Below are 20,618 nucleotides of genomic sequence, written 5' to 3'. Positions count from 1 at the left end.
AGAAAAAACCTTATTATAGGTATAAAAAATATTAAAATATATGTCATTATTCGCATATACTTTAAAATTCTATTATTTTTTATTAAAATATATAAAATAAAATAAATATAGTAATTAAAAACAATTTACTTGTGAGACAAAACCATCCAATGTAGCATAAATAAACAATCAAAAGAAGACAAAACTGAAAACTAAAAAAAAAGAAAAATATTCTCAGATGAATGTAAAAAAACATTAATTATAGGATAATATAAAAAAATATAAGAATAAAGAAAAAATATTCAAATACCTAAACAAATAAAAAATACATAAAATATTAAATAATGAGGAATTAATCAAATTGATCTAATTCATAATTACAGTAGATAGTAAATAGTTACTATTATTTAATCAAAACTTAACATTGACTCATCAAAGTCGAGAAATCATGCAAATGAAAAATAATGTTCATGACTTAGTGGATAAAGTTTTATTGACAAGTATAATTTACATTTAACTTAAGCGAAAACACAAAAACAAAGAAAACTCAAAGATAAATGTGATTTCAGTCTCTTTAAAACAACTCGTTCCGACTGTTACAGGATGTGAGATAATAAATAATATAAAGTAAGACTCAAAGTCGCTGCTGCTGTTGTTCATCCGACCACTAGAGGTCGCTCTCAGCGGCAGTTCATCCCAGAGCGGCTGGATGGAGGAAAACACGAAGAATCCTGGAGGTCATGAGGTCGTCACCACATATATTATATTATATTATATTATATTATATTATATTATATTATATTATATTATATTATATTATATTATATCATATTATATTATATTATATTATATTATATTATATTATATTATAATGAACATATTTTATATACATCATGTGTCTTTGCGTCTCAGTGCTCAGTGTGTTTGTACTGGAGACTCGTCCCATGATGGAGAGGAAGCAAACTGTTGGAGAGAGAACCAGAATAATACCAGCAACACAGACAGGACTGGAGGGGGGAGGAGGGGGGAGGAGGGGGGAGGAGAGACAAGGAGGGGGGAGACAGGGAGTTAGAATAACCAGATACTCCAGTGATTCAATAATTTAATATTTAACCGTCACGTCTTATGTTGAAGTTGTTGACTTTTATTGAGACATAATTGAGGAGGAGCACAAAGAAAAGAAGGAGGAACAAGAGGAGGACCATGTGGAAGACGAGGAAAGAGGAGGAATAGAAAGGGAGGAGTTAGAGAGGAAGAAGAAGGGGAGGTGGAGAAAAGGAGAAGGAGGAGTAAAATGATGAGAGGGAAGAAGAGGAGAAGAAAAGAAAAGAGAGGATGAGGAGGAGTTAGTTAGGAGATAGAAGAAGAGGAGGACAAACAAAGAGAGAAGAAGAAAGGAGAGAAAGAGGAGTGAGGAGGAGGAGTTAGTTAAAGAAGAAGAAGTAGAGGAGGAGGAGGAGGAGTTAGTTAAAGAAGAAGTAGAGGAGGAGGAGTTAGTTAAAGAAGAAGAAGTAGAGGAGGAGGAGGAGAAGCCGTCCCCCTTTAAACCAACATGTCTCCTCTCACGTCCGCTCCTCCTCTATCATCAAAGGTCTGGACCTCTCTATGTTTGGACGTCTGTGATGTCATAGTGTCCCTCTCTGAGTCGTATCTAGGTCTCACGACCCCCCCGACCCCCGACCTCTGACCTCTGACCTCTGACCTCTGACCCCACGCGCCTCCTCACCGTCTCCTACCTTGAAGCAGTTCTTGAACTTCTTGGAGACTAAGAAGAGGATTATGGGATTGATGCAGGAGTTGACGGTCGCCATGTTGATGCTGACGTAGTCCAGACACAACAGGAGGCTACGATGAAGGAGAAGAAGAAGATTAAATCTTCATGGTTTCATTTTTACTATTTGCTTCGTATTCATCCTCCTGAGACCTGAGCTTTTATTTGGTCTGTTTTTAATTTCTCCTCAGTATTTGGGATCAGTAGGAACTAGGACATATAAAAACTAAGCATCATCTTTGAACAGGAAGTAGTAGTTTTTCAAAAAGACAAAACAATGTCCCCATATGTGGACACTGGGATTATTTCATTATCTATATTATAATATAGTCGCCCAATGTGTGACCCTAAAGTCCCTAATTAGCGACGTTGTAGCTCGTTGCATCGCATCAAACTAGAAACATTAATTATAAAACATTTTAACCATAAAAATTAATGAGCTTTTGTCCTGTGATCGTCTGTAGAATGAATCATGTTTTTACACCGACTACTGTATTGACCCTTCGCTACCACCAGGTGGCAGATTAAATCAATACACAAACATAAATTTGTTTTTGTTTTTTAATTGTAATACATTTTTTTCGAGGTTTAAATCAAGATAAAAAATTTTAAAATTAAGATAAAAATTAAATTAAGATAAAAAGTGTTTAAAGGTAATGGGAGGGTTGAAAGGGTTTATTTTAAGTTTTTTTGGTTTGTTTTTTTGAGTCCTGATCTGATCTTAAATGTCCTAAAGTTAAAGTTGGTCTCCTGTAGATTCCTAAAGTCTTTCCTTGTCTTCTCTTAGAGACGACTGAATAAGAAGTTGTGTCTTAGACTTGATTTTGTTTTGTTGTTTTGTTTTTTGCAAAAAAAAATCTACACTTTTTTTTGCATTGTGTTGCTTTGCCACCCATGAGAAAAAAAAAATTAGAGGCAGTAGATTTTTTTTTTCAACATAGAAATTTTGAGTAAAAAGTCAAAATTCGGAGAAAAAAGTTGAAATTTTGAGAAAAAAAGTCAGAAGTAGAAAGTAGACCTTTAAACCTCTAGTACCATATGTGTGTATTGGGTCTCAATTAATAATTAATACTAAGAATTTAAAATTGCATCATGATTGTTTTTCAACTAATTCTTTTTTCAAAATTTCAACTTTTTTCTCAAAGTCTACGATGAAAATAAAAACTACCTCGTCTAATTTTCTTTTCTCATGGGTGGCCTTAATACTCACTGTCTACATTTTATAATTTTAGTAATTATATTTACCAAATTTAAGCTACAATTCCACACTGTCTATATATTTGCCTCTATATACTTATTTATTGTTTTTAATATTTTGTATATTCTTTTAAATTTGTCATTGTTTTCCCCATATGTGTGTGATATATAAACAATGTCTTATGTCTTAAATCTTTCTCTGGTAGATTAATTCATTCATTCATTTCCCAGAGTAAAGTTTGTCCACATCTTCTACACATTTAATCACATGAGCTAAAATAAAAGATAATTTTAAAGGTGAGTCTACTTTAAGAGTTCACAGCGGTGGGCGTCGTAGGACTTGTAGATGGTCCACTTCAGCAGGCGGCTCAGGTGCAGAGGAAACCAGCAGAGGGCGAAGATCAACACCAGGCAGAAGACGGCTTTAGCTACTTCTCTACGCTGCAGAGTGAACGGAAAAGACCCGAGTCAGGAAGCGAAGGTAGGTCCAAGAAAAACACACCTGAAACTATGTCTGATCAGACGGAGACAAATCCCTGATTGATAGAAACTGAACCAGGAACTGACATGTGGAAGCTATGCTAGGAAACATGTCTACTTCCTGGTCTCGGTAATGACAGATGCAGTTGTGTACATGTGACTTCTCGTTGCGTTAAGTGTGCCCACCTGTTTGAGGTGTTCGCTCAGCGAGATCCTCAGACTTCCTTTCTCGTGTCTGAGCATCTCACAGGTCATGAGGCCGTAGAAAACAGCAGAGCAGAGCAGAGGGACGCAGAAGTAGAAGCCAAACAGCCACCAGTCCTTAGCATCCCGGTAGAACTGGAACACAAAGGAACCAGGGAACACACGGATTCTTCAGAACATGAGACGTCACAGATCATGAAAGGTTTGGGTTTGGGTTAGAGTTAGAGTTAGATTCAGGGATACAGTTAGCTTTAGGGTTAGCATCAGGGTTAGCATGGTTGGAGGACAAAAATTATTTTTTTAAGTTAAGTGTCTGCATATGCGTCTCCGTCCATCCACCAGTAATATTTTAATGTTCTTGTTGCCTTGAAATGTTACCTAGGCAACCAGAGCGAAGACCTTCCATCAGAGACGAACTGTATTTGTAGATGATGTTATAAGTTTATACTTCCTCCTCTTCTTCCTCCTCCACATCATCAACATAATCATTCTTCCTCCTTCTCCTCCACCCTCTCCTCATCCTTCTCCTCTTTGTCTTCCCCCTCTTCTTCTCTAACTATCTCCTCCTACTACTCTTCTTTTCTTCTCCTCCCCTTTCTCCTTATCCTCTTCTTCTTCCTCCTCTTTCTCCTCTTTTTTCCCCTTCTCCTTCTCCTTCTCTTTCTTCTCTTCTCCATCTTTCTTCTAACTTCTCCTCCTTCATCCTTTTTCCTTTCTTCTCTAACTCCTCCTTTTCTTCTTTCTTTTGTGTTCTCGTCCTCCTTCTCTTTCTCCTCATCTTATTCCTCCTCCTCGTCTTCCTCCTCCTCTTTCATCTAACTTCTCCTCTTTCTCTTCCTCATCCTCTTCTCTTTCTCCCCATCCTCATCATATTCCTCTTTTTTCTTCCTCTTCCTCCTGTTCTTAGTAGAGTTGATGCTCTAAAATGTTCACTAGTGACGGATTAATGTGTCTCTCCTTCTCACCCTCCATCCACCCCGACCTCCTCCTCTCTAGTCACAGTCCATACATTCGTCGTCTTGTGTAATAATTTCTGGGAAAACTTAAACATCTATAGCAACCTGTGAGGCCACGCCCCTTAATTATTTCTAAAATAAGGGGCGTGGCCTCTCTATCAACACAAAGACTGGAAATTGAACCTTCTTTTGTACCAGACATATTCATTTATGCAACAGCGTTTTTAACATCTATGGAGATTAAATCGCCGTTGGAGCCTCTAGTGGTCAATTAAGGAACTGAAATTGCCTCCGTGGGTTAGGCCACAACTTTCCACCCTCATTCCACAAACACTATGTGTTGTGTGACTGAGACTCGGTGGCAGATCAGCTGACCTGAAGTTCAGACCCAAGAGCTGGGGCTGAGTTTGTTTATGTCCAGTCATGACCTGGAGTCGTAAACAGGAAATGTTGTCCTAAACTGTCTTGAGTCGAGAGACCTCACCCAGACACTCTACGGGAAAGAGATGATGGAAACGCACCAAACCAAACATTTTTAATGCAGCTGAGTCAGGATCGACCTTCCAGTGTGGACTGTAGTTGGTTACTTCTTGTCTCAAAGGAGGTGATTCTTTAAACTCAATACGTTATCTTTTTCTATAACTGGTTGGCCTGTAGAATCCCACCAGAGGATCTAATCTGGTCTGCAACACGAATTTGCAAAGTGCGGCTTCTTTCAAAGAAAATAACTTCTATTTCTAGTTTGTCCGCTGTTTTAGTTGGGGATGTGAACGGAGCACTTATCTTTCTGAAGATTAAAAAAAAAAAAAGGAATAAATAAAATAAAAAAGGCTTTTAGGACTTAGCCAAAATAAACTGAATGCTGTTTATGAATATTTTGGAGTTCACATGGTCTTTTTATAAGCCAAGACTCTGAAGTTTCCAAGTGGTATTGTTCTTGAGTAATCAAAGTTTTTTTAATTTTATTTATTTATTTATTCTGGCTAACTGATGTCGACTATGTTGGCTGAATCCATTAATGGCTTTTGAAAAATTAGCTTTTCGATGACATTGCGTGCAGCATTTACTCAAACAGAACTTGTGTACAGAGCTCTGATTGGTTGAAAAAGATACTGCTGTCCCATAAACCACCTAAAGGAACGTTAAACGGATTATAGGATAGTTTATTAAAGTAAACATTCACTTAATTTACTTCTTTGCACTAAAACAAAAAAATTGTGTAGTTGTTCTTACCTACTGGCTATTGCTAATGCTTTTGTGTTATTGGTCCGGCTCGCTTGAGATCAAAGGTCTCTCCAGTAGGGGGCGCAATTTGGTTCTTGGCAGTTAATATTAATAATTATGGAAATAATCATTAATATCTATAAATAATTACTACAAGTAGTAAAACTCAGGGCACCGGCAAAGACTCAAATAATAAGGAAACGGCCTCAAAAAAGGTTTGACTGTCATGAATCCAGCAAATATCACTGTGTACAATCACAACAGAACAATCTGTAAATATTATTTTTTCTTTATCTGAGCTTTTATATTTGTAGAAACTTGTTTTTGGACCCTAGGGATCTAATTGGTTACAAAGAGAGACACACAACCATTCACACTCAGAGTCACCAAGGAACCCAACGAACATGTCTTTGGATTGTGGGAGGACACTGAAGTACCTGGAGAGAACCCACGCAGACACTTGGAGAACATGCAAACTCCACTGAGAAAGGCCCCAGTCGGATTTGAACCCAGGCCTTCTTGTTGTGAGGCATCAGAGGCACCGAAGCTGGATCTTTAATTTAAATTCTTTCTTACAAACAAGGCAGCACTCACGGTCATGAAGGGCGTCGTCGGTTGAAGCATGCAGGTCGTTATGGTTCTGTTCTTGTAGTCGAAGCTGACCATGTTGAAGCCGACAGCCTCCGGCACGGCGAGCGCTATGGACAGCAGCCAGATCACCACAATCTCCACCGCCGTCACCGTGGGAACACCGGTGCCCTGCACCCGTGACCAGGACGCCACCGCACGGTACCTGTACGCACAAGGTGTTCTCCAAGTTTCAGACTGAATTATCATTTCTCAACATATATCGGCCCATTTTAGTCTTGATCTGGTCTTAAATGTCCTAAAGTTGGTCCTCTAGAGATTCTTAAAGTTTTTTCTTTCTTGTCTTCTCCTAAAGTCGACTGGATTCAGTCCAATAAATCTTTCTGTCTAAGTTAATGTAGTGTGAAGAGGGGAACACGTACCTGATGTTCTCTACTCCAGAAATGTTCTGGTCCTCCAACGCTACCATAAACTCCCTAACCCTCTCTTGAAGATTTTTCTCCTGACTGACTTAATTTTCTAGAGTAAAGTAAATCCACATGATGATTCTGTTTCTTCTTCTCCTGTGTTTTTTTTAGCCAACCATCACTAAAACAGAAGACGTTTTGAACCTACAAAACAAACTACAAACTACAAAACAAATACCTGCATTGGCCCAGATAACGATCTACTAAATTACTAGTAAAGGACCTTTTGTGAGTCTTAGCCATTACAACATCCTATCTTCACTTCCCCTCCCGGGATGACTGACTCTTTTAGTATTTTAGCATCATGAACAGAGTTAGTTTTGCTTTAATATCTTTTTGAAGTCTTTAGAGTTTCATGCCACGTGTTACCTGTCCACACTCAGGGCGCACAGGTTGAGGACTGTGATGCCGACTGAAGCTTTCTGCAGGAATGGAAACAGCTTGCAGAGGAACAGACCAAAGGGGCTGTCGGCGAAGGGCCACTGCATGGCCAAGAGCTGCACGCGAGCCACAAACAGAGCAGATTAATAATATCTCTCAGAGTGTGCGCTATCAGCTCCTGTGACGTGTTATCACCGTCAGGAGGATATTTTAGTGAAGTTTATCAGTGTGACACTCAACTTCCCGTTGCAGACACTTAACAGTTGCTCCAGGGCATTGTGCAACCAACACGAGTAGACAAATACAAATACATGACCCTACCTTGTAGACGTTGATCGGTATGTCTATCGCGATGTATATCAGGTCCCCGAGGGCCAGGCTGGCTATGAGGGCGTTGGGTCCATTCCTCATGCTTTTATTCTGACAGATGATCCTCAGCAGGGTGGCATTGCCGATGATCCCCACGGCAAAGATCACGCACGACAGCACCGTGTTGATGTACTTGAAGGTCGTCTCTATTGTCATGTCCTTCAGGCACTTGGGTGGAGACATCGGGCGCATTTTGACCGGCAGAGAGGAGTTGGATCTAAACGCTTGTTCGTGCTTGTGATTCTTCTTGCTTGAGGGCAGCAGCTTCACCAACGGGAAGGACTCCTTCACGGTCACCTGCGAAAGACGAGGGTCTTTGTTTTCTTGGATGTGAGTGGGCGAGGCGGTGCCGTGGAGATCAGGCAGACTGGACTTCATTGCATTTGGCAGAGGTGAGTCCGACGTGGAGTTACTGTGGCAACCAACCGGGTCGAGACTCGTCAGACTGAACGCCACCAGCAGCAGAGTGAACCTAAGAGGCATCATGGATTTTCTGGATCTCATTCCGGAAACAGCAACGAACCTTCACAAAATGAAGGAATTTCTTCTTTCTTTGTGGAGATCCTGTAAAAAGATGAACAAAGTGTTTGTCTGTGAAGGTTCTCAGTCATTCAGTTTATAGTAACCCCCCTCCCCACCCCCAAAATGTTCAACTTCCTGCCTGATATCATAGCCTTGATAACCTCAGGTGACCAGACGTCCTCTTTTTCCCAGATACGTCCTCTTTTTGAGACCTCAAAATGTTTGAAACTTCAAACTTGGTCTGGGATTTTAATGCGTAATGCGACAACACCCACACATGTTCCCGTTCCCATTTAAATCCCAACTCTCAGTTCTTAAGTATTTAAGAACTGAAGCCTTCAACAAACCCAACAAGTCTATTATTGGTTAGAACGTATTTAGCAAAATGTTTCCTCAAAAAGTCTAAACCTGGGGAGTTTGTTCTTCTCAAAGATGTGAACTGAATCGATCTTCAACAAACGTTGGACACAAAAACAAACCTTAAAATGTTCTTTTGAAAATTAGCTTAAAGAAATTTAATTAGCCAGTTTCCTAAATGTGTCTGTCATTTAGGAGAAGTGATGAACACAACACGACCAAGAAACAACAATCTGTGAGCAAATCCAACTGACAATACAAGAAAAAATAGAACCCTAAATTTATCACGACATAATCGATTTGCACACTTTGACCAAAACATGGAACAGGCTGAATCCAGAGCTTATTTTTGCTTTTTTTCTATCTTGTACAGAACATTATAGAAGTTAAAATGTCATAATTTATAATGAGACTGTGTAGTTACAAGCAGAAACTGTGCAGCTAAAAAGTAATGAGGTAGAAAAAACCCTAAAACAATCCCAATCAAACGCTGTTAATCATTTTGTTAAGCAAATGTCGCAAAGAAAATATTTTGAATCCCTGTGTATATACAGGCTCACAGTTTGTTATAGAAGAAGTTTAAATAAAGTTTTAACTGTGGTTTTCACTCCGGATTCAGAATTATATCAGGATGAATATTCACAAACGAAGAAAAAGTAAAGAAAGAAAAGGAAACTCACCTGTTTGTGTATCTTGTCTGAGAAGAAGAAGCAGAGTCTGCTCTGCTCAGTCAGGACGAAGCTAATGAGGTCTAACGGATGGAGTTCAGTTGTTCTCCCCCCTCCCTCCCTCTCTCCTCCCTCCCTCTCTCCTCCCTCCTTCTTTCCTCCCTCCTCTTCTTCTCGTGTTATAGTGGAACATCTCATAAAGACAAGAAGTGACTGAACTTTTATTGTCGCACACTCACAAACCAGAATCTGAAACCGAGCCAGTTCGACCACGAAGGAGTTTTCGTTACAGAAGTTTGTTGTGGAAATTGAAGCAGTAAATTTTATGAGTGTTTGAACGACCCCAGACTCGGTTTATTACATAACGTAGAGTTTACGGTTCATCTCTGAAGACATTTTATTAGGATGTTCAACTTCGGGTCAGAGTCCTCATGAGAATTGAAGTATTTTGAAGACGTGTCAGGGAGGTTTTTAGTTGTGAGAAACGTTCTCAGCTCTTTTGCTTTTCCACCGGGAACAATTTGAATCCAGTTAATCAACATTCAACACTTTAGTCAATCTCCTTGTTCCACCTCACTCGTTCCTTTCTGTGTTTCTACCCAGAAGGACCCTCTTGTGATACAGGTTCTGCTCTGGGTTGCTTTATATTGCACAAGACTGGGTTCTGTACCAGGTTCCTAAAGGTGCTTTAGATTGGGTTCTGTTCAAGTTGCTCAAGGTTGGATTGTGCTCAAGGTTGCTCAACATCCTCAAAACTCTAGAATCTAGAGCAGAACCCAGGAAACCTGACACAGAACCCTTGAGGCTGGGTTCTGCTCCAGGTTTCCTAAAGGTCCTTAAGATTTGAAAATGCCCTAGGTTGCTCAAGTTTGGGTTGTGCTCAAGGTTGCTCGAGGTGCTGAAAACTGGGTTCTGCTCTAGGTTCCTTGAGGCTGGGTTCTGTTTCAGGTTTTCTGAAGGTGCTTTAGATTGAGTTCTGTTCGAGGTGCTCTAGGTTGCTCAAGGCTGGGTTCTGCTCTGAGTTTCCTACAGGTGCTTCAGACTTGGTTATGTTCGAGTTGCTCAAGGTTGGGATGTGCTCAAGGTTGCTCGAGGTGCTGAAAACTGGGTTCTGCTGTAGGTTGTTAGGTGCAAAGAGCTGGGTTCTGTTAAAGTTGCTCAAGTGTAGGATGTACTCGAAGTTGCTTACAGGGCTCATGGCTGGATTCTGCTCTAGGTTGCTCACGGCTGGGTTGTGCTTAAAGTTGTTCAAGGAGCACAAAATGTGGGTTCTGCTCCAGGTTTCCTAAAGGCCCTTTAGTCTGGGTTCAGGTTGGGTTCTGCTTAAGGCTTCTTCTTGTTAAAAGGATGTTTTCTGTAACTGGTGTTTCAGGTTCTGGGTTCTATAAAGCGTCTTCAGACAATTTTGATTGTTATTGACGCCACATAAATACAATTTAATTGACATTACCGGATGTACAGTTCAGTTTTCTGACTCAAACATACAACGTGCGACTGTTCCCTGCAGAGGTCACTCTTCAATCAAACTCCTCCCACTTTTCTTTTCGTTTTGTTGAACCCCCACAGAGTTTGGCTCTGCTCAGAGTTTCTCAATGCGCTCGAGGTTTCTCCTCTATGTATCTGAGACTTTTCTGAGATTGACCCGAGAGCTGCATGGAGACGTGTCCTCCGTCCATTTGCTCTGTTTATTTGTTTGTCCTGATAAGAGATAAACAGACGGAGGCTCTACGTGACTTGACCCATGCAGGCTGATAGTGGATCTGTCTCTGGCTCGAAGCCCGAGGCAGCAGAGGACGACCGCCGAATGTGAATGTAATGACGTGCGTGGATCATAGTGTCTCAGTCATACAGGTCAACGTATGTCCAACAACCGAATGAGCTGCTGCTACGTTCAGAGGCTAACAGCTAATAGCAGCTCAGCAAGATTTACTCCATCAGTTACTTTACTTTTCTTTTAATTTTCCGCCTTTATCACCGACGTCTTTTATTTGCAGCGGCGTCACAGACCACCAGCTGTGTTTGCTGCAGTTATTAGTCTCCTCCGACAGAAGCACGTAAATAAAAACATGGTTCACTTCTCACTTTTTCTCTTCCAGCGCGTCTGCTGGTTAACAAAACAAATTACACTGGAAGCTAATTAGATGGAGGAGAACAAACGAGGCGGATTCAAAGAGCAAATGAAACCCAGGCAAACAGGAAACAGACGCCTCTGCCTCAGCTGCTGCCGATTTCCAGCCTGAACGGAGAAAAAAAAGCTTTATTAGGAACCTTTGAAGGAGAGAAACGCATCCACCAACAAGTTTCCATAATCCAGCTGTGGTGAGGTTTGCTGGAAAAGATTTATTTATTTATTTATTTATTTTATTTCACGGCAGAGATCCAACATCTTAAAGAAAAATGGTGTTAAAGCTTTGTGCAAACATCTGTTTCTCGAGCAGCAAAGTGTTTTAAAATACAGCTGTTCATAACATATGTGGGGAAACTCAGAGCTTCATCATTTTAACTGACTGCGTCTGCAGCAGCAACGACAACGGCGACAATTCATGGATTTTAATCTGTCATTTGAATCAATAAAGCAAGACTGAGTAAATAATGCAAATAAAAACAACCAGAAACTAAGAAATCTTGAAGTTTAATTCCAGTTTGATTCAAAGTTCAGTTCCATTTTTTTTATGGATATAAATAAAAAATTAAATAAATATTCTACTTTAATTTAACCATGATTTACTTACCTACACATGGTGATAATTAAACAAAAAAATACCAAAGCATTTTTCCCTTTACTTACTTTTACTTATTTTAATTCAGTTTAAAAGAAGTTTGTTTTGTTAAGTCTGCAAAGAGAGAAACACAATTTATTTCTGTCTGTATTACATCTGTATATATGTCAACATTACAACAAAGCTTTGATTTAATCGTATTTAATTTAAAAACAAACATTGAAACGGTTGTCCGTGTTTTCGGAATGGGACGCGTCCCCTCAGTCTCAGACACGCACAGAATTGGGACGCGGCCTGAATTTGCGGCGTTACCATGGAGACGACGTCAACTCTGAAAACGTCCTGTGGAAAAACACAATTTTCCTGAAAGTTGAATCGCGGTAAGTTCGTGTTTCTCGCCTCATATCTGCGTGTTTTTTTGTTTGTTTTTTGTTTTTTTAAACTGAATCAAAGCTCCCTTGAAAAAAATATGCCTTTTAATTGTAAATAAAGCTTTAAATAATAATAAAACGTGGTTATAACGCGGTTTGAAGTGGTTAGATATTAATGTAATTACGTGAAATAACTTAATAATACACAACATTTAGTACAACAACACATATAACAAATAACACAGTATCACTGTTAGTGAGCAACTAAACTAAATTAAATTAAATTAAATTAAATTAAATTAGCGGAGCTTCAAGTTATCGCTGCTAACTTGCTAAGTGCTAACAAACAATATGTTAATATTATTATTATTATTATATTAATATCCACTTTATCGCCTTGTTGTTTTGTAGAGATTATTTTTAAAAGCTGGAGCCTTTTGTGTCACAGAGAGAATCAGAGTTAATGTGATGATTTCTAGAAGGAATAAAACACTGAACTCAGATGTTTTCTTAGTTTTAGCACCGAGCGACATGAAACTGTAGTAACATGACAATAATAATAATAATAATAACAACAATAATAATAGTAATTATTATTGTTGTTATTATTATTATTATTTTACCTGAGCTTTGATTTCATTTCCCAGCACAGAATTAATCCAGATAATCAGAAGATTTAAAGAACATTAATAAACATGTTGCTCATTTTGTTCTTGTGTGTTGTTGCCTTCGTTGTCAGTGTTGTCAACATGTTGTTGCCTTTGTTGTTGACGTTACTGTCAATGTTGTTGTCAACGTGTTGTCATTGTTGTATTTAGACTTTAATTATTCATAAGGAAAATTGCTCAGTAGCAGCAGCTTAGTTGTTACAAAAAGGTTTGTTGACGTCAGTGTTAATGTTGTTGCTTTTGTTTGTGATGTTGTTGTTGCTTTTGTCAATGTTGTCAATGTGTCTTATTGTTGATGTTGTTGTTGTCAACATTTTTGACATTGTTGCTTTTGTTGTTGATGTTAATGTCGATGTTGACAACATTGTTGCCGTTTTTTATATTATTGTTGATTGTTGTTGATGTCGTCAGTGTTTTTGCTGATGTTGTTGAAGTTGTTGTTGTTGTTGTTGATGTTATTGTTGCTGTTGCTGATGTTGTTGTTTCTGATGTTGTTGTTGCTGATGTTGTTGATGTTGTTGTTGTTGCTGATGTTGTTGTTGTTCATGTTGTTGTTGTTGTTGCTGATGTTGTTGTTGTTTCTGATGTTGTTGATGTTGTTGTTGTTGTTGTTGCTGATGTTGTTGTTGTTGTTATTTCTGATGTTGCTGATGTTGTTGTTCATGTTGCTGATGTTGTTGTTGTGTCCTCAGGGTGAAGCAGGACGTGTCGTGTCTCTGATCCAGGTTTCGGATGAATCAGCTCAGATCTCGTCCAGGGAAGAAATCGCGCTGTGAGTTTGTTTTTGTAGCAACACAACCTGCAACTTTATGACGTTAAATCTTTGAAACCCAGAGGACGTGTCTCTGTTTCCTCCAGGTGAAGATGAACGTTGCAGCAACGCGGCGGCAAACCGGCTCGTTTCTGCCCGACATCAACAACAAACACAGAGGAACAACTTCTCAGCTCAGGTCGGACGACGTTAAATATTCGTGGACGTGTTAACGTAAAGATTTTATCCTTTACTTCAGGGAGTCGGGGCGGAAGTTGCCTGAGACTAAAGTTGCTGCGTGTTGTTGCCGTTTTTTTCAGCAGGTTGAAGCAGCAGAAGACGTCTCTCCGCTCAAACCCGGCTCCGGATAAACCGGCTCAGATCATCTCCAAGAAGGAAGTAGCTCGGTGAGTCCAGTCTCCGTGGTAACCGGGCAGATTTAACCAACACATGTATTCACGGCGCCCTCTGGTGGCTAAACGTTTATGGGGCGAGGAACCATATCTGGTAACTTCAGATCATTTTAAATGTCTGTTTGTCTCGTCCCTCAGCTTCAGATACCGTCCGGACCAGTTCCTGTGTGTGGAGACGCTGCAGGACGGTTTCCACCGGTAACAAACAACAACACGGAGCAGCCACATGTCAAGTATTAGATAAAATAAATAATGAGATGATCAGATGATCTGGATCTTAAATATCATGAGAAACACTTCAGTATTTCTCTGAAGGTCGATGTGGTCGACATCTTTGTGTCTTTGACAATAAAAGTGCTTCTCAGCTAATAGTATCTCTTCCTAGCCTCCTAGCCTCTTCCTAGCCTCTCACTTAACAGTAGCACTTCTTAGCCTCCCAGCTAATAGTAGCTCTTCCTAGCTTCTCAGATAATAGTAGCTCTTCCTAGCTTCTCAGCTAATAGTAGCACTTCTTAGCTTCCCGGCTAATAGTAGCTCTTCCTAACTTCTCAGCTAATGGTAGCACTTCTTAGCTTCCCGGCTAATAGTAGCTCTTTCTAGCTTCTCACCTAATAGTAGCTCTTTCTAGCTACCCAGCTAATAGTAGCTCTTCCTAGCTTCCCGGCTTATAGTAGCTCTTCCTAGCTTCCCGGCTAATAGTAGCTCTTCCTAGCTTCCCGGCTTATAGTAGCTCTTCCTAGCTTCTCGGCTAATAGTAGCTCTTTCTAGCTACCCAGCTAATAGTAGCTCTTCCTAGCTTCCCGGCTAATAGTAGCTCTTCCTAGCCTCTCACTTAATAGTAGCTCTTCCTAGCTTCCCAGCTAATAGTAGCTCTTCCTAGCTTCCCAGCTAATAGTAGCTCTTCCTAGCCACCCAGCTAATAGTAGCACTTCTTAGCTTCCCAGCTAATAGTAGCTCTTCCTAGCCTCCCAGCTAACAGTAGCACTTCTTATCTTCTCAGCTAATAGTAGCGCTTCCTAGTCTCTCAGCTAACAGTAGCATTTCTTTGCTTCCCAGCTAACAGTAGCACTTCTTAGCTTCCCAGCTAAGAGTAGCTCTTCCTAGCTCCCAGCTAATAGTAGCTCTTCCTAGATTCCCAGCTAATAGTAGCTCTTCCTAGCCTCCCAGCTAATAGTAGCTCTTCGTAGCTACCCTGCTAATAGTAGCTCTTTCTAGCTACCCAGCTAATAGTAGCTCCTCCTAGCTTCCCGGCTAATAGTATCTCTTCCTAGCTTCCCAGCTAATAGTATCTAATCCTCCTCATTCATTAAAATAACTAATTTTCTGAGTGAACCTGGGGCTTTTAGCCGTTTAGCCTCGTGCTCCGGCTCTAGATCTGAGCTGAGGTCTCTTCTCTGGCTCCCAGGTCGTTTGCCGACATCTTCTTCCTGCTGAGCTCAGATCGTGGGCGGAGGGCGGCGGCCGAACCCGGTTCAGCTCTAAGATCTCAGACGCCCCTACAGGACCAGCAGGAGAAACTGGAGACCATGAGGCTGCACCTGACCCGGGCCGAGCAGGCCGAAAGGACCGGTACCCGAGCCGCTAGCCTCGCCGCTAATATTAGCCCTGTTTACCCGTTTCAACGATGACATTACTGTTGTGGTTTGCGTGTTTTTTTTCTTGTTTGCAGGTTCCTGGTCGTCCTTGTGCGAGCAGCGCTGGCTCTTAGGTCGGTACTTCTCGGCTCCGGAGGACGTCTGGCTCAGTCTGCACTTCCACCACAGCTGTGCAGACAGAGAACATGGGGGGCGCTCAAGACCTGCCACCGAGGCCCGGGCCTGCCTGGCTGAGCTCTACCTGCAGAAAGGTTAGAGCCACCTGTACCTCTGTATGAGGCAGGAAACCATGGTAACGTCACCTCTGCCCTGTTCCTCATCGGCTAAGAGTAGCACTTCTTAGCCTTACAGCTAATAGTAGCTCTCTTAAACATTCAAGATTAGAGCAGCTAGACCAAGCTTCATAGATAATAGTAGATCCCTCTAGCTTCCCGGCTAATAGTAGCACTTCCTAGCTACCCAGCTAATAGTAGCTCTTCCTAGCTTCTCAGCTAATAGTAGCACTTCTTAGCTTCCCGGCTAATAGTAGCGCTTCCTAGCTTATTAATTAATAATAGCTCTGTAGTACCAAATAGTCCCTAGCCTCCCAGCTAGTAATTCTTCCTAGCCTCCTAGCCTTCCAGCTAATAGTAGCTCCTCTTAGCTTCTCTGCTAACAGTAGCTCCTCCTAGCCTCCCATCTTATAGTGACCATTCCTAGCCTCCCAGCTAATAGTAACTATTCCTAGCCTCCCACCTAATAGTAACTCCTCCTAGCCTCCCAGCGAATAGTAGTTCTTCCTAGCCTCCTAGCCTCCCAGCTAATAGTAACTCCTTCTAGCCTCCTAGCCTTCCAGCTAATAGTAGTTCTTCCTAGCCTCTCAGATAATAGTAGCTCCTCCTAGCCTTCCAGCTAATAGTAGTTCTTCCTAGCCTCTCAGATAATAGTAGCTCCTCCTAGCCTCCCAGCTAATAGTAGTTCTTCCTAGCCTCCCAGCTAATAGTAGTTCTTCCTAGCCTCCCAGCTAATAGTAACTATTCCTAGCTTCCCAGCTAATAGTAACTCCTTCTAGCCTCCTAGCCTTCCAGCTAATAGTAGTTCTTCCTAGCCTCTCAGATAATAGTAGCTCCTCCTAGCCTCCCAGCTAATAGTAGTTCTTCCTAGCCTCCCAGCTAATAGTAGTTCTTCCTAGCCTCCCAGCTAATAGTAACTATTCCTAGCTTCCCAGCTAATAGTAACTCCTCCTAGCCTCCCAGCTAATAATAACTCCTCCTAGCCTCCTAGCCTCCCAGCGAATAGTAGTTCTTCCTAGCCTCCTAGCCTCCCAGCTAATAGTAACTCCTCCTAGCCTCTCAGATAATAGTAGCTCCTCCTAGCCTCCCAGCTAATAGTAGCTCTGTAATGTAACCACATGCAGGTGACCTGGAGGAGGCGAGGCAGCAGGCGGAGCTTTGTGTGAAACAGGCGGAGGACGGCGGCTGGTTGGACCCGGACGGGCGGCCCATGATGTTCAGGGTCTGCAGAGAGTTGTGGAGGATCTACAGCCGGATCGCTGACGCCTCGCTGGCCGCCAGCCGCAGCGACGAGGCCCTGGCGCTGCTACACAAGAGCTACAGCATTTCCACAGAGTGTAGGTGGAGGCAGAGCGGAAAATACACAACATGGACAATAAGAATAGACGAGTGGGAGGTGTTCGTCTTATCTATTCGTTTTTTAGATTGTTACAGTATTGAAGTTAATAAAACAGAAACTGTTAGACAGGATGTGTACTTTTCAGCATTTTACACATTATATTAACCCTCATATTATGTGTAAAGGGTCAAATTTGACCCGTTTGCAAGTTAAAATCTGTAAAAAGCTTGTTTTTGTGGGGACAAGGCGTCATGATGTCCTCAAGAACAGATAGTTTAACACAACAAACGAGTTTTTCCACCATTTAAGTAAATTCTGAAAGTCTCTAAACATTAAAGTGACACATATGGGTCAAACGTCAACCCACCAAGAATCCTGGTAGTTTCATGCATCCACAGATCATAGAAAAACTAAATGAAAACGAGTGGTGTATTCAAAGATAAAAAAAGGTCTATTGGGCTAAAAAATAACATTTAATGCAGTGTTTGCATGGATATGAATGAATAACGAGATAGATATGAGGTTAAAAACAACAACGGGCTGGATAAGGGTCAGTTTTGACCGACTAACACATTATGAGGTTTAAGTAGCTTTAATGACAGAAACCATGAAGAAATGTATTTGAGTGTTTTAGTTTTAGTCCCATCCACTAACACACAGTGACCTGTACTGTAACCAGCCACCAGGGGGCGCTCTACAGGCTTTTGGAGAAGATGTCATGTATGTATTTGTCTGTATTGTAAACGTATGTGGACGTAAAGGTGTGTGTGTGTGTGTCTCAGGTGAAGACAAACAGATGGAGGGGGAGGTGGCCTATCAGCTGGGACTGACCTATCAGAGCGTAGGAGACCATGACACAGCCAAGCAGGTACGTGATTAGCATATTAGCAAACAACAAAAAACAAAACCAGCAATGTGTCGTCATCGTGGTTCCACCAGAGGAACCAGGATTTAAAAGGCAGTTTGTCGAGGTCGTCGCTGAGAAACGTCACCAAACTTAATTCCTGTTTGGACGTTTTCGCGGCTTCAGAACCAAACGTTTCGGCTTCAGAACCAAACGTTTCGGCTTCACTGCGTCGATTTAACCGGTTCTTCTCCAGTTCTTCAACAGCTGCATGCAGATCTGTGGGACACTGGAGGATCCTCATGGACTAGTGAAGGCCTACAGGGCCATGGCCCAGTCCTTAGAGAGGTGAACCCCTACCTCCCCACAGCGCCCCCTAGAGGGTGCTGTGCCTTTTATGCTATTGTTATGTGTAGGCTACGTACATAACGTGTTTGTTTGTGTTTTATTCGTGGCAGCGAGGGACAAATAGACGAGACGATCCAGTGTCTGGAGACGTTGGCCGACATGTCTCGTATCAGTGGACTCCAGGACAAACTGGCCGACGCCTGCTTGTGTCAGGGCAACATCTACTGCGCCAGGGTACTAACTAATTTAATTTATATAATTTATTTAATTATTTATATAATTTAATAACTGTCTGATGTAACTGTTTCCACCGCTGCAGAGTCAGTACGTCAGAGGCTGTGAATTCTTCCAGCTCGGCTACGACGTCGCCTGCAGCATCGAAGACGTGACTCTGCTGCAGAAAGCGCAGGTGACGTTGTCGTCGGTGTCGTGTGGGGAAGTCGCCACAGGAGGGCGCCACTGTTTTAAGTCCGTCTGTGTCCGTCCGTCAGGTGTTGCTGGCCGGCGCTCGCTCCCGTTGCCTGGTGATGAAACACATGGGAGACGCAGAGTCGTCCTCAAACTCCGCCCTGAGACGACTGCTGGACTGGGGGGACAACAGAGGACGCCAGGACGCTAGCACGGAGGCTACATCATTAGCATCAGCTACGAGTCAATAAACATGAAAATTACATCAGATTAATGAGTAACTTTTAAAATGAGCTTCTACTTCATACTGACACAACTACAATCTGACGTTATCTGTGGTAACATCAGCTCTAATCTATGATAATTTTAGCTGATCTACTTTTAGATTAGCTAAAATTATCGATCGATGCTAATGTTAGATCTAATCTACTTTAATTGTAGCGAATCTACTTTGATTTACGCAAATCTATGCTGAACAATGCTAATATCAGACCTTATATACTTTAATCTCAGATCTAATCTACTTTTATGTTCATCGCTGCTAATCTATGCTAATCTATGCTAATTTCAGATCTAATATACTTTACAATAATCTACTTTTATGTTTATTAATGCTAATTTATGCTAATCTCAGACCTTGTCTAGTTTAAATTTAGCTAATCTACTTTTAGATTAGCTAAAATTATCGATCAACGCTAATCGATGCTAATGTCAGATCTAATCTACTTTGATTTACGCTAATCTATGCTGAACAATGCTAATATCAGACCTTGTGTACTTTAATTTTAGCTAATCTACTTTTATGTTCATCGCTGCTAATCTATGATAATCTGTGCTAATCTCAGATCTAATATACTTTACAATAATCTACTTTTATGTTGATCGATGCTAATCTATGCTAATCTCAGACCTTGTCTAGTTTAATTTTAGCTAATCTACTTTGATTTATGCTAATCATTGCTAATCTATGCTAATCTCAGATCTTATATACTTTACAATAATCTACTTTTATGTTGATCGATGCTAATCCATGCTAATCTCAGACCTTGTCCAGTTTAATTTTAGCTATTCTACTTTGATTTATGCTAATCTCAGATCTAATATACTTTACGATAATCTACTTTTATGTTCATCAGTGCTAATCTATGCTAATCTATGCTAATCTCAGACCTTGTCTAGTTTAATTTTAGCTAATCTACTTTGATTCACGCTAATCAGTGCTAGTCTATGCTAATCTGAGGTTTCACCTTCCCTCATAGCGTCACACTGATTGTTGTGACATAAACCAGTTGTGTATCCGCTGTGTTTTCTCACCTCTTCATCAAACAAACGTCTTGCGTTTAATCTTCTTTGCTTCAAATGTCAAAAACAAAATCGATTTAAAACATATTTAGAAAAAAGCATCGCGTTTACCTTCAGCGTCGCTCCTATTAGCATTCACTGGTCATTAGCATTTAGCTTCCGTTTGCTTTTAGTTTTCTTTAGAGACAAATAACCTAAAAGAAAGGGAAGAAAGGTTCAACTTTGCATAAGAGCCGAGACTCATTGTTTATAGCTACACATTGTTTTTTTGTATTAAATCAAGTTTAAAAATATATTTTGATCTGTGGGTTTTATATTTTTTATTAATGTGTGTATGAAACAACTCATTTTCAGTTTTAAATATAAGGGTTAAATAATAATAAACGACCGTAAATATCTCTAAATAAAGTGTAATTTGTGATCT

General features: G+C 40.8%; 2 protein-coding genes across 3 annotated transcripts; one reads left to right on the top strand and one right to left on the bottom strand.

Annotated features, from left to right (window-relative positions):
* Positions 1-454: 454 nt before the first annotated feature.
* On the bottom strand, positions 455-9,274 carry LOC125014738 (endothelin receptor type B-like). Its single transcript, XM_047596073.1, has 8 exons — positions 9,176-9,274; positions 7,569-8,180; positions 7,236-7,363; positions 6,406-6,604; positions 3,614-3,766; positions 3,255-3,388; positions 1,716-1,824; positions 455-986 (listed from the first exon to the last, which is right to left on the bottom strand). Exons 2-8 carry the CDS (start codon positions 8,118-8,120, stop codon positions 888-890), a joined length of 1,374 nt encoding a protein of 457 aa, XP_047452029.1. The 5' UTR covers positions 8,121-8,180; positions 9,176-9,274; the 3' UTR covers positions 455-887.
* Positions 9,275-12,162: 2,888 nt separating this feature from the next.
* ttc29 (tetratricopeptide repeat domain 29) lies at positions 12,163-20,615 on the top strand. Of its 2 annotated transcripts, none has more exons than XM_047596148.1 (13): positions 12,163-12,263; positions 13,615-13,694; positions 13,781-13,872; positions 13,997-14,080; positions 14,225-14,284; positions 15,492-15,655; positions 15,756-15,932; positions 17,078-17,290; positions 18,075-18,160; positions 18,393-18,484; positions 18,595-18,718; positions 18,804-18,893; positions 18,976-20,615. In XM_047596148.1, exons 3-13 carry the CDS (start codon positions 13,787-13,789, stop codon positions 19,141-19,143), a joined length of 1,344 nt encoding a protein of 447 aa, XP_047452104.1. In that variant the 5' UTR covers positions 12,163-12,263; positions 13,615-13,694; positions 13,781-13,786; the 3' UTR covers positions 19,144-20,615. The 2 variants fall into 2 exon arrangements, with proteins under 2 accessions (XP_047452104.1, XP_047452093.1); XM_047596137.1 differs by having other exon boundaries at positions 13,994-14,080.
* The last annotated feature ends 3 nt before the right edge of the window (positions 20,616-20,618 follow it).

This window comes from Mugil cephalus, chromosome 1 (assembly GCF_022458985.1).
Source record: "Mugil cephalus isolate CIBA_MC_2020 chromosome 1, CIBA_Mcephalus_1.1, whole genome shotgun sequence".
Lineage (NCBI taxonomy): Eukaryota > Metazoa > Chordata > Actinopteri > Mugiliformes > Mugilidae > Mugil > Mugil cephalus.
The sequence above is the reverse complement of the archived record's forward strand: the minus strand, read 5'-3'. Positions and strand labels throughout refer to the sequence as shown.

Coding starts and splice junctions, on each gene's coding strand:
- LOC125014738 (XM_047596073.1), bottom strand. CDS start 8,120: ATGAGATCCAGAAAATCCATGATGCCTCTTAGGTTCACTCTGCTGCTG. Junction 6,605..7,235: donor TGCGCCCTGAGTGTGGACAG/GTAACACGTGGC, acceptor TTGTGCGTACAG/GTACCGTGCGGTGGCGTCCT. Junction 3,389..3,613: donor TGAGCGAACACCTCAAACAG/GTGGGCACACTT, acceptor TTCACTCTGCAG/CGTAGAGAAGTAGCTAAAGC.
- ttc29 (XM_047596137.1), top strand. CDS start 13,787: ATGAACGTTGCAGCAACGCGGCGGCAAACCGGCTCGTTTCTGCCCGAC. Junction 15,656..15,755: donor CGAGCAGGCCGAAAGGACCG/GTACCCGAGCCG, acceptor TCTTGTTTGCAG/GTTCCTGGTCGTCCTTGTGC. Junction 18,894..18,975: donor CTCTGCTGCAGAAAGCGCAG/GTGACGTTGTCG, acceptor TCCGTCCGTCAG/GTGTTGCTGGCCGGCGCTCG.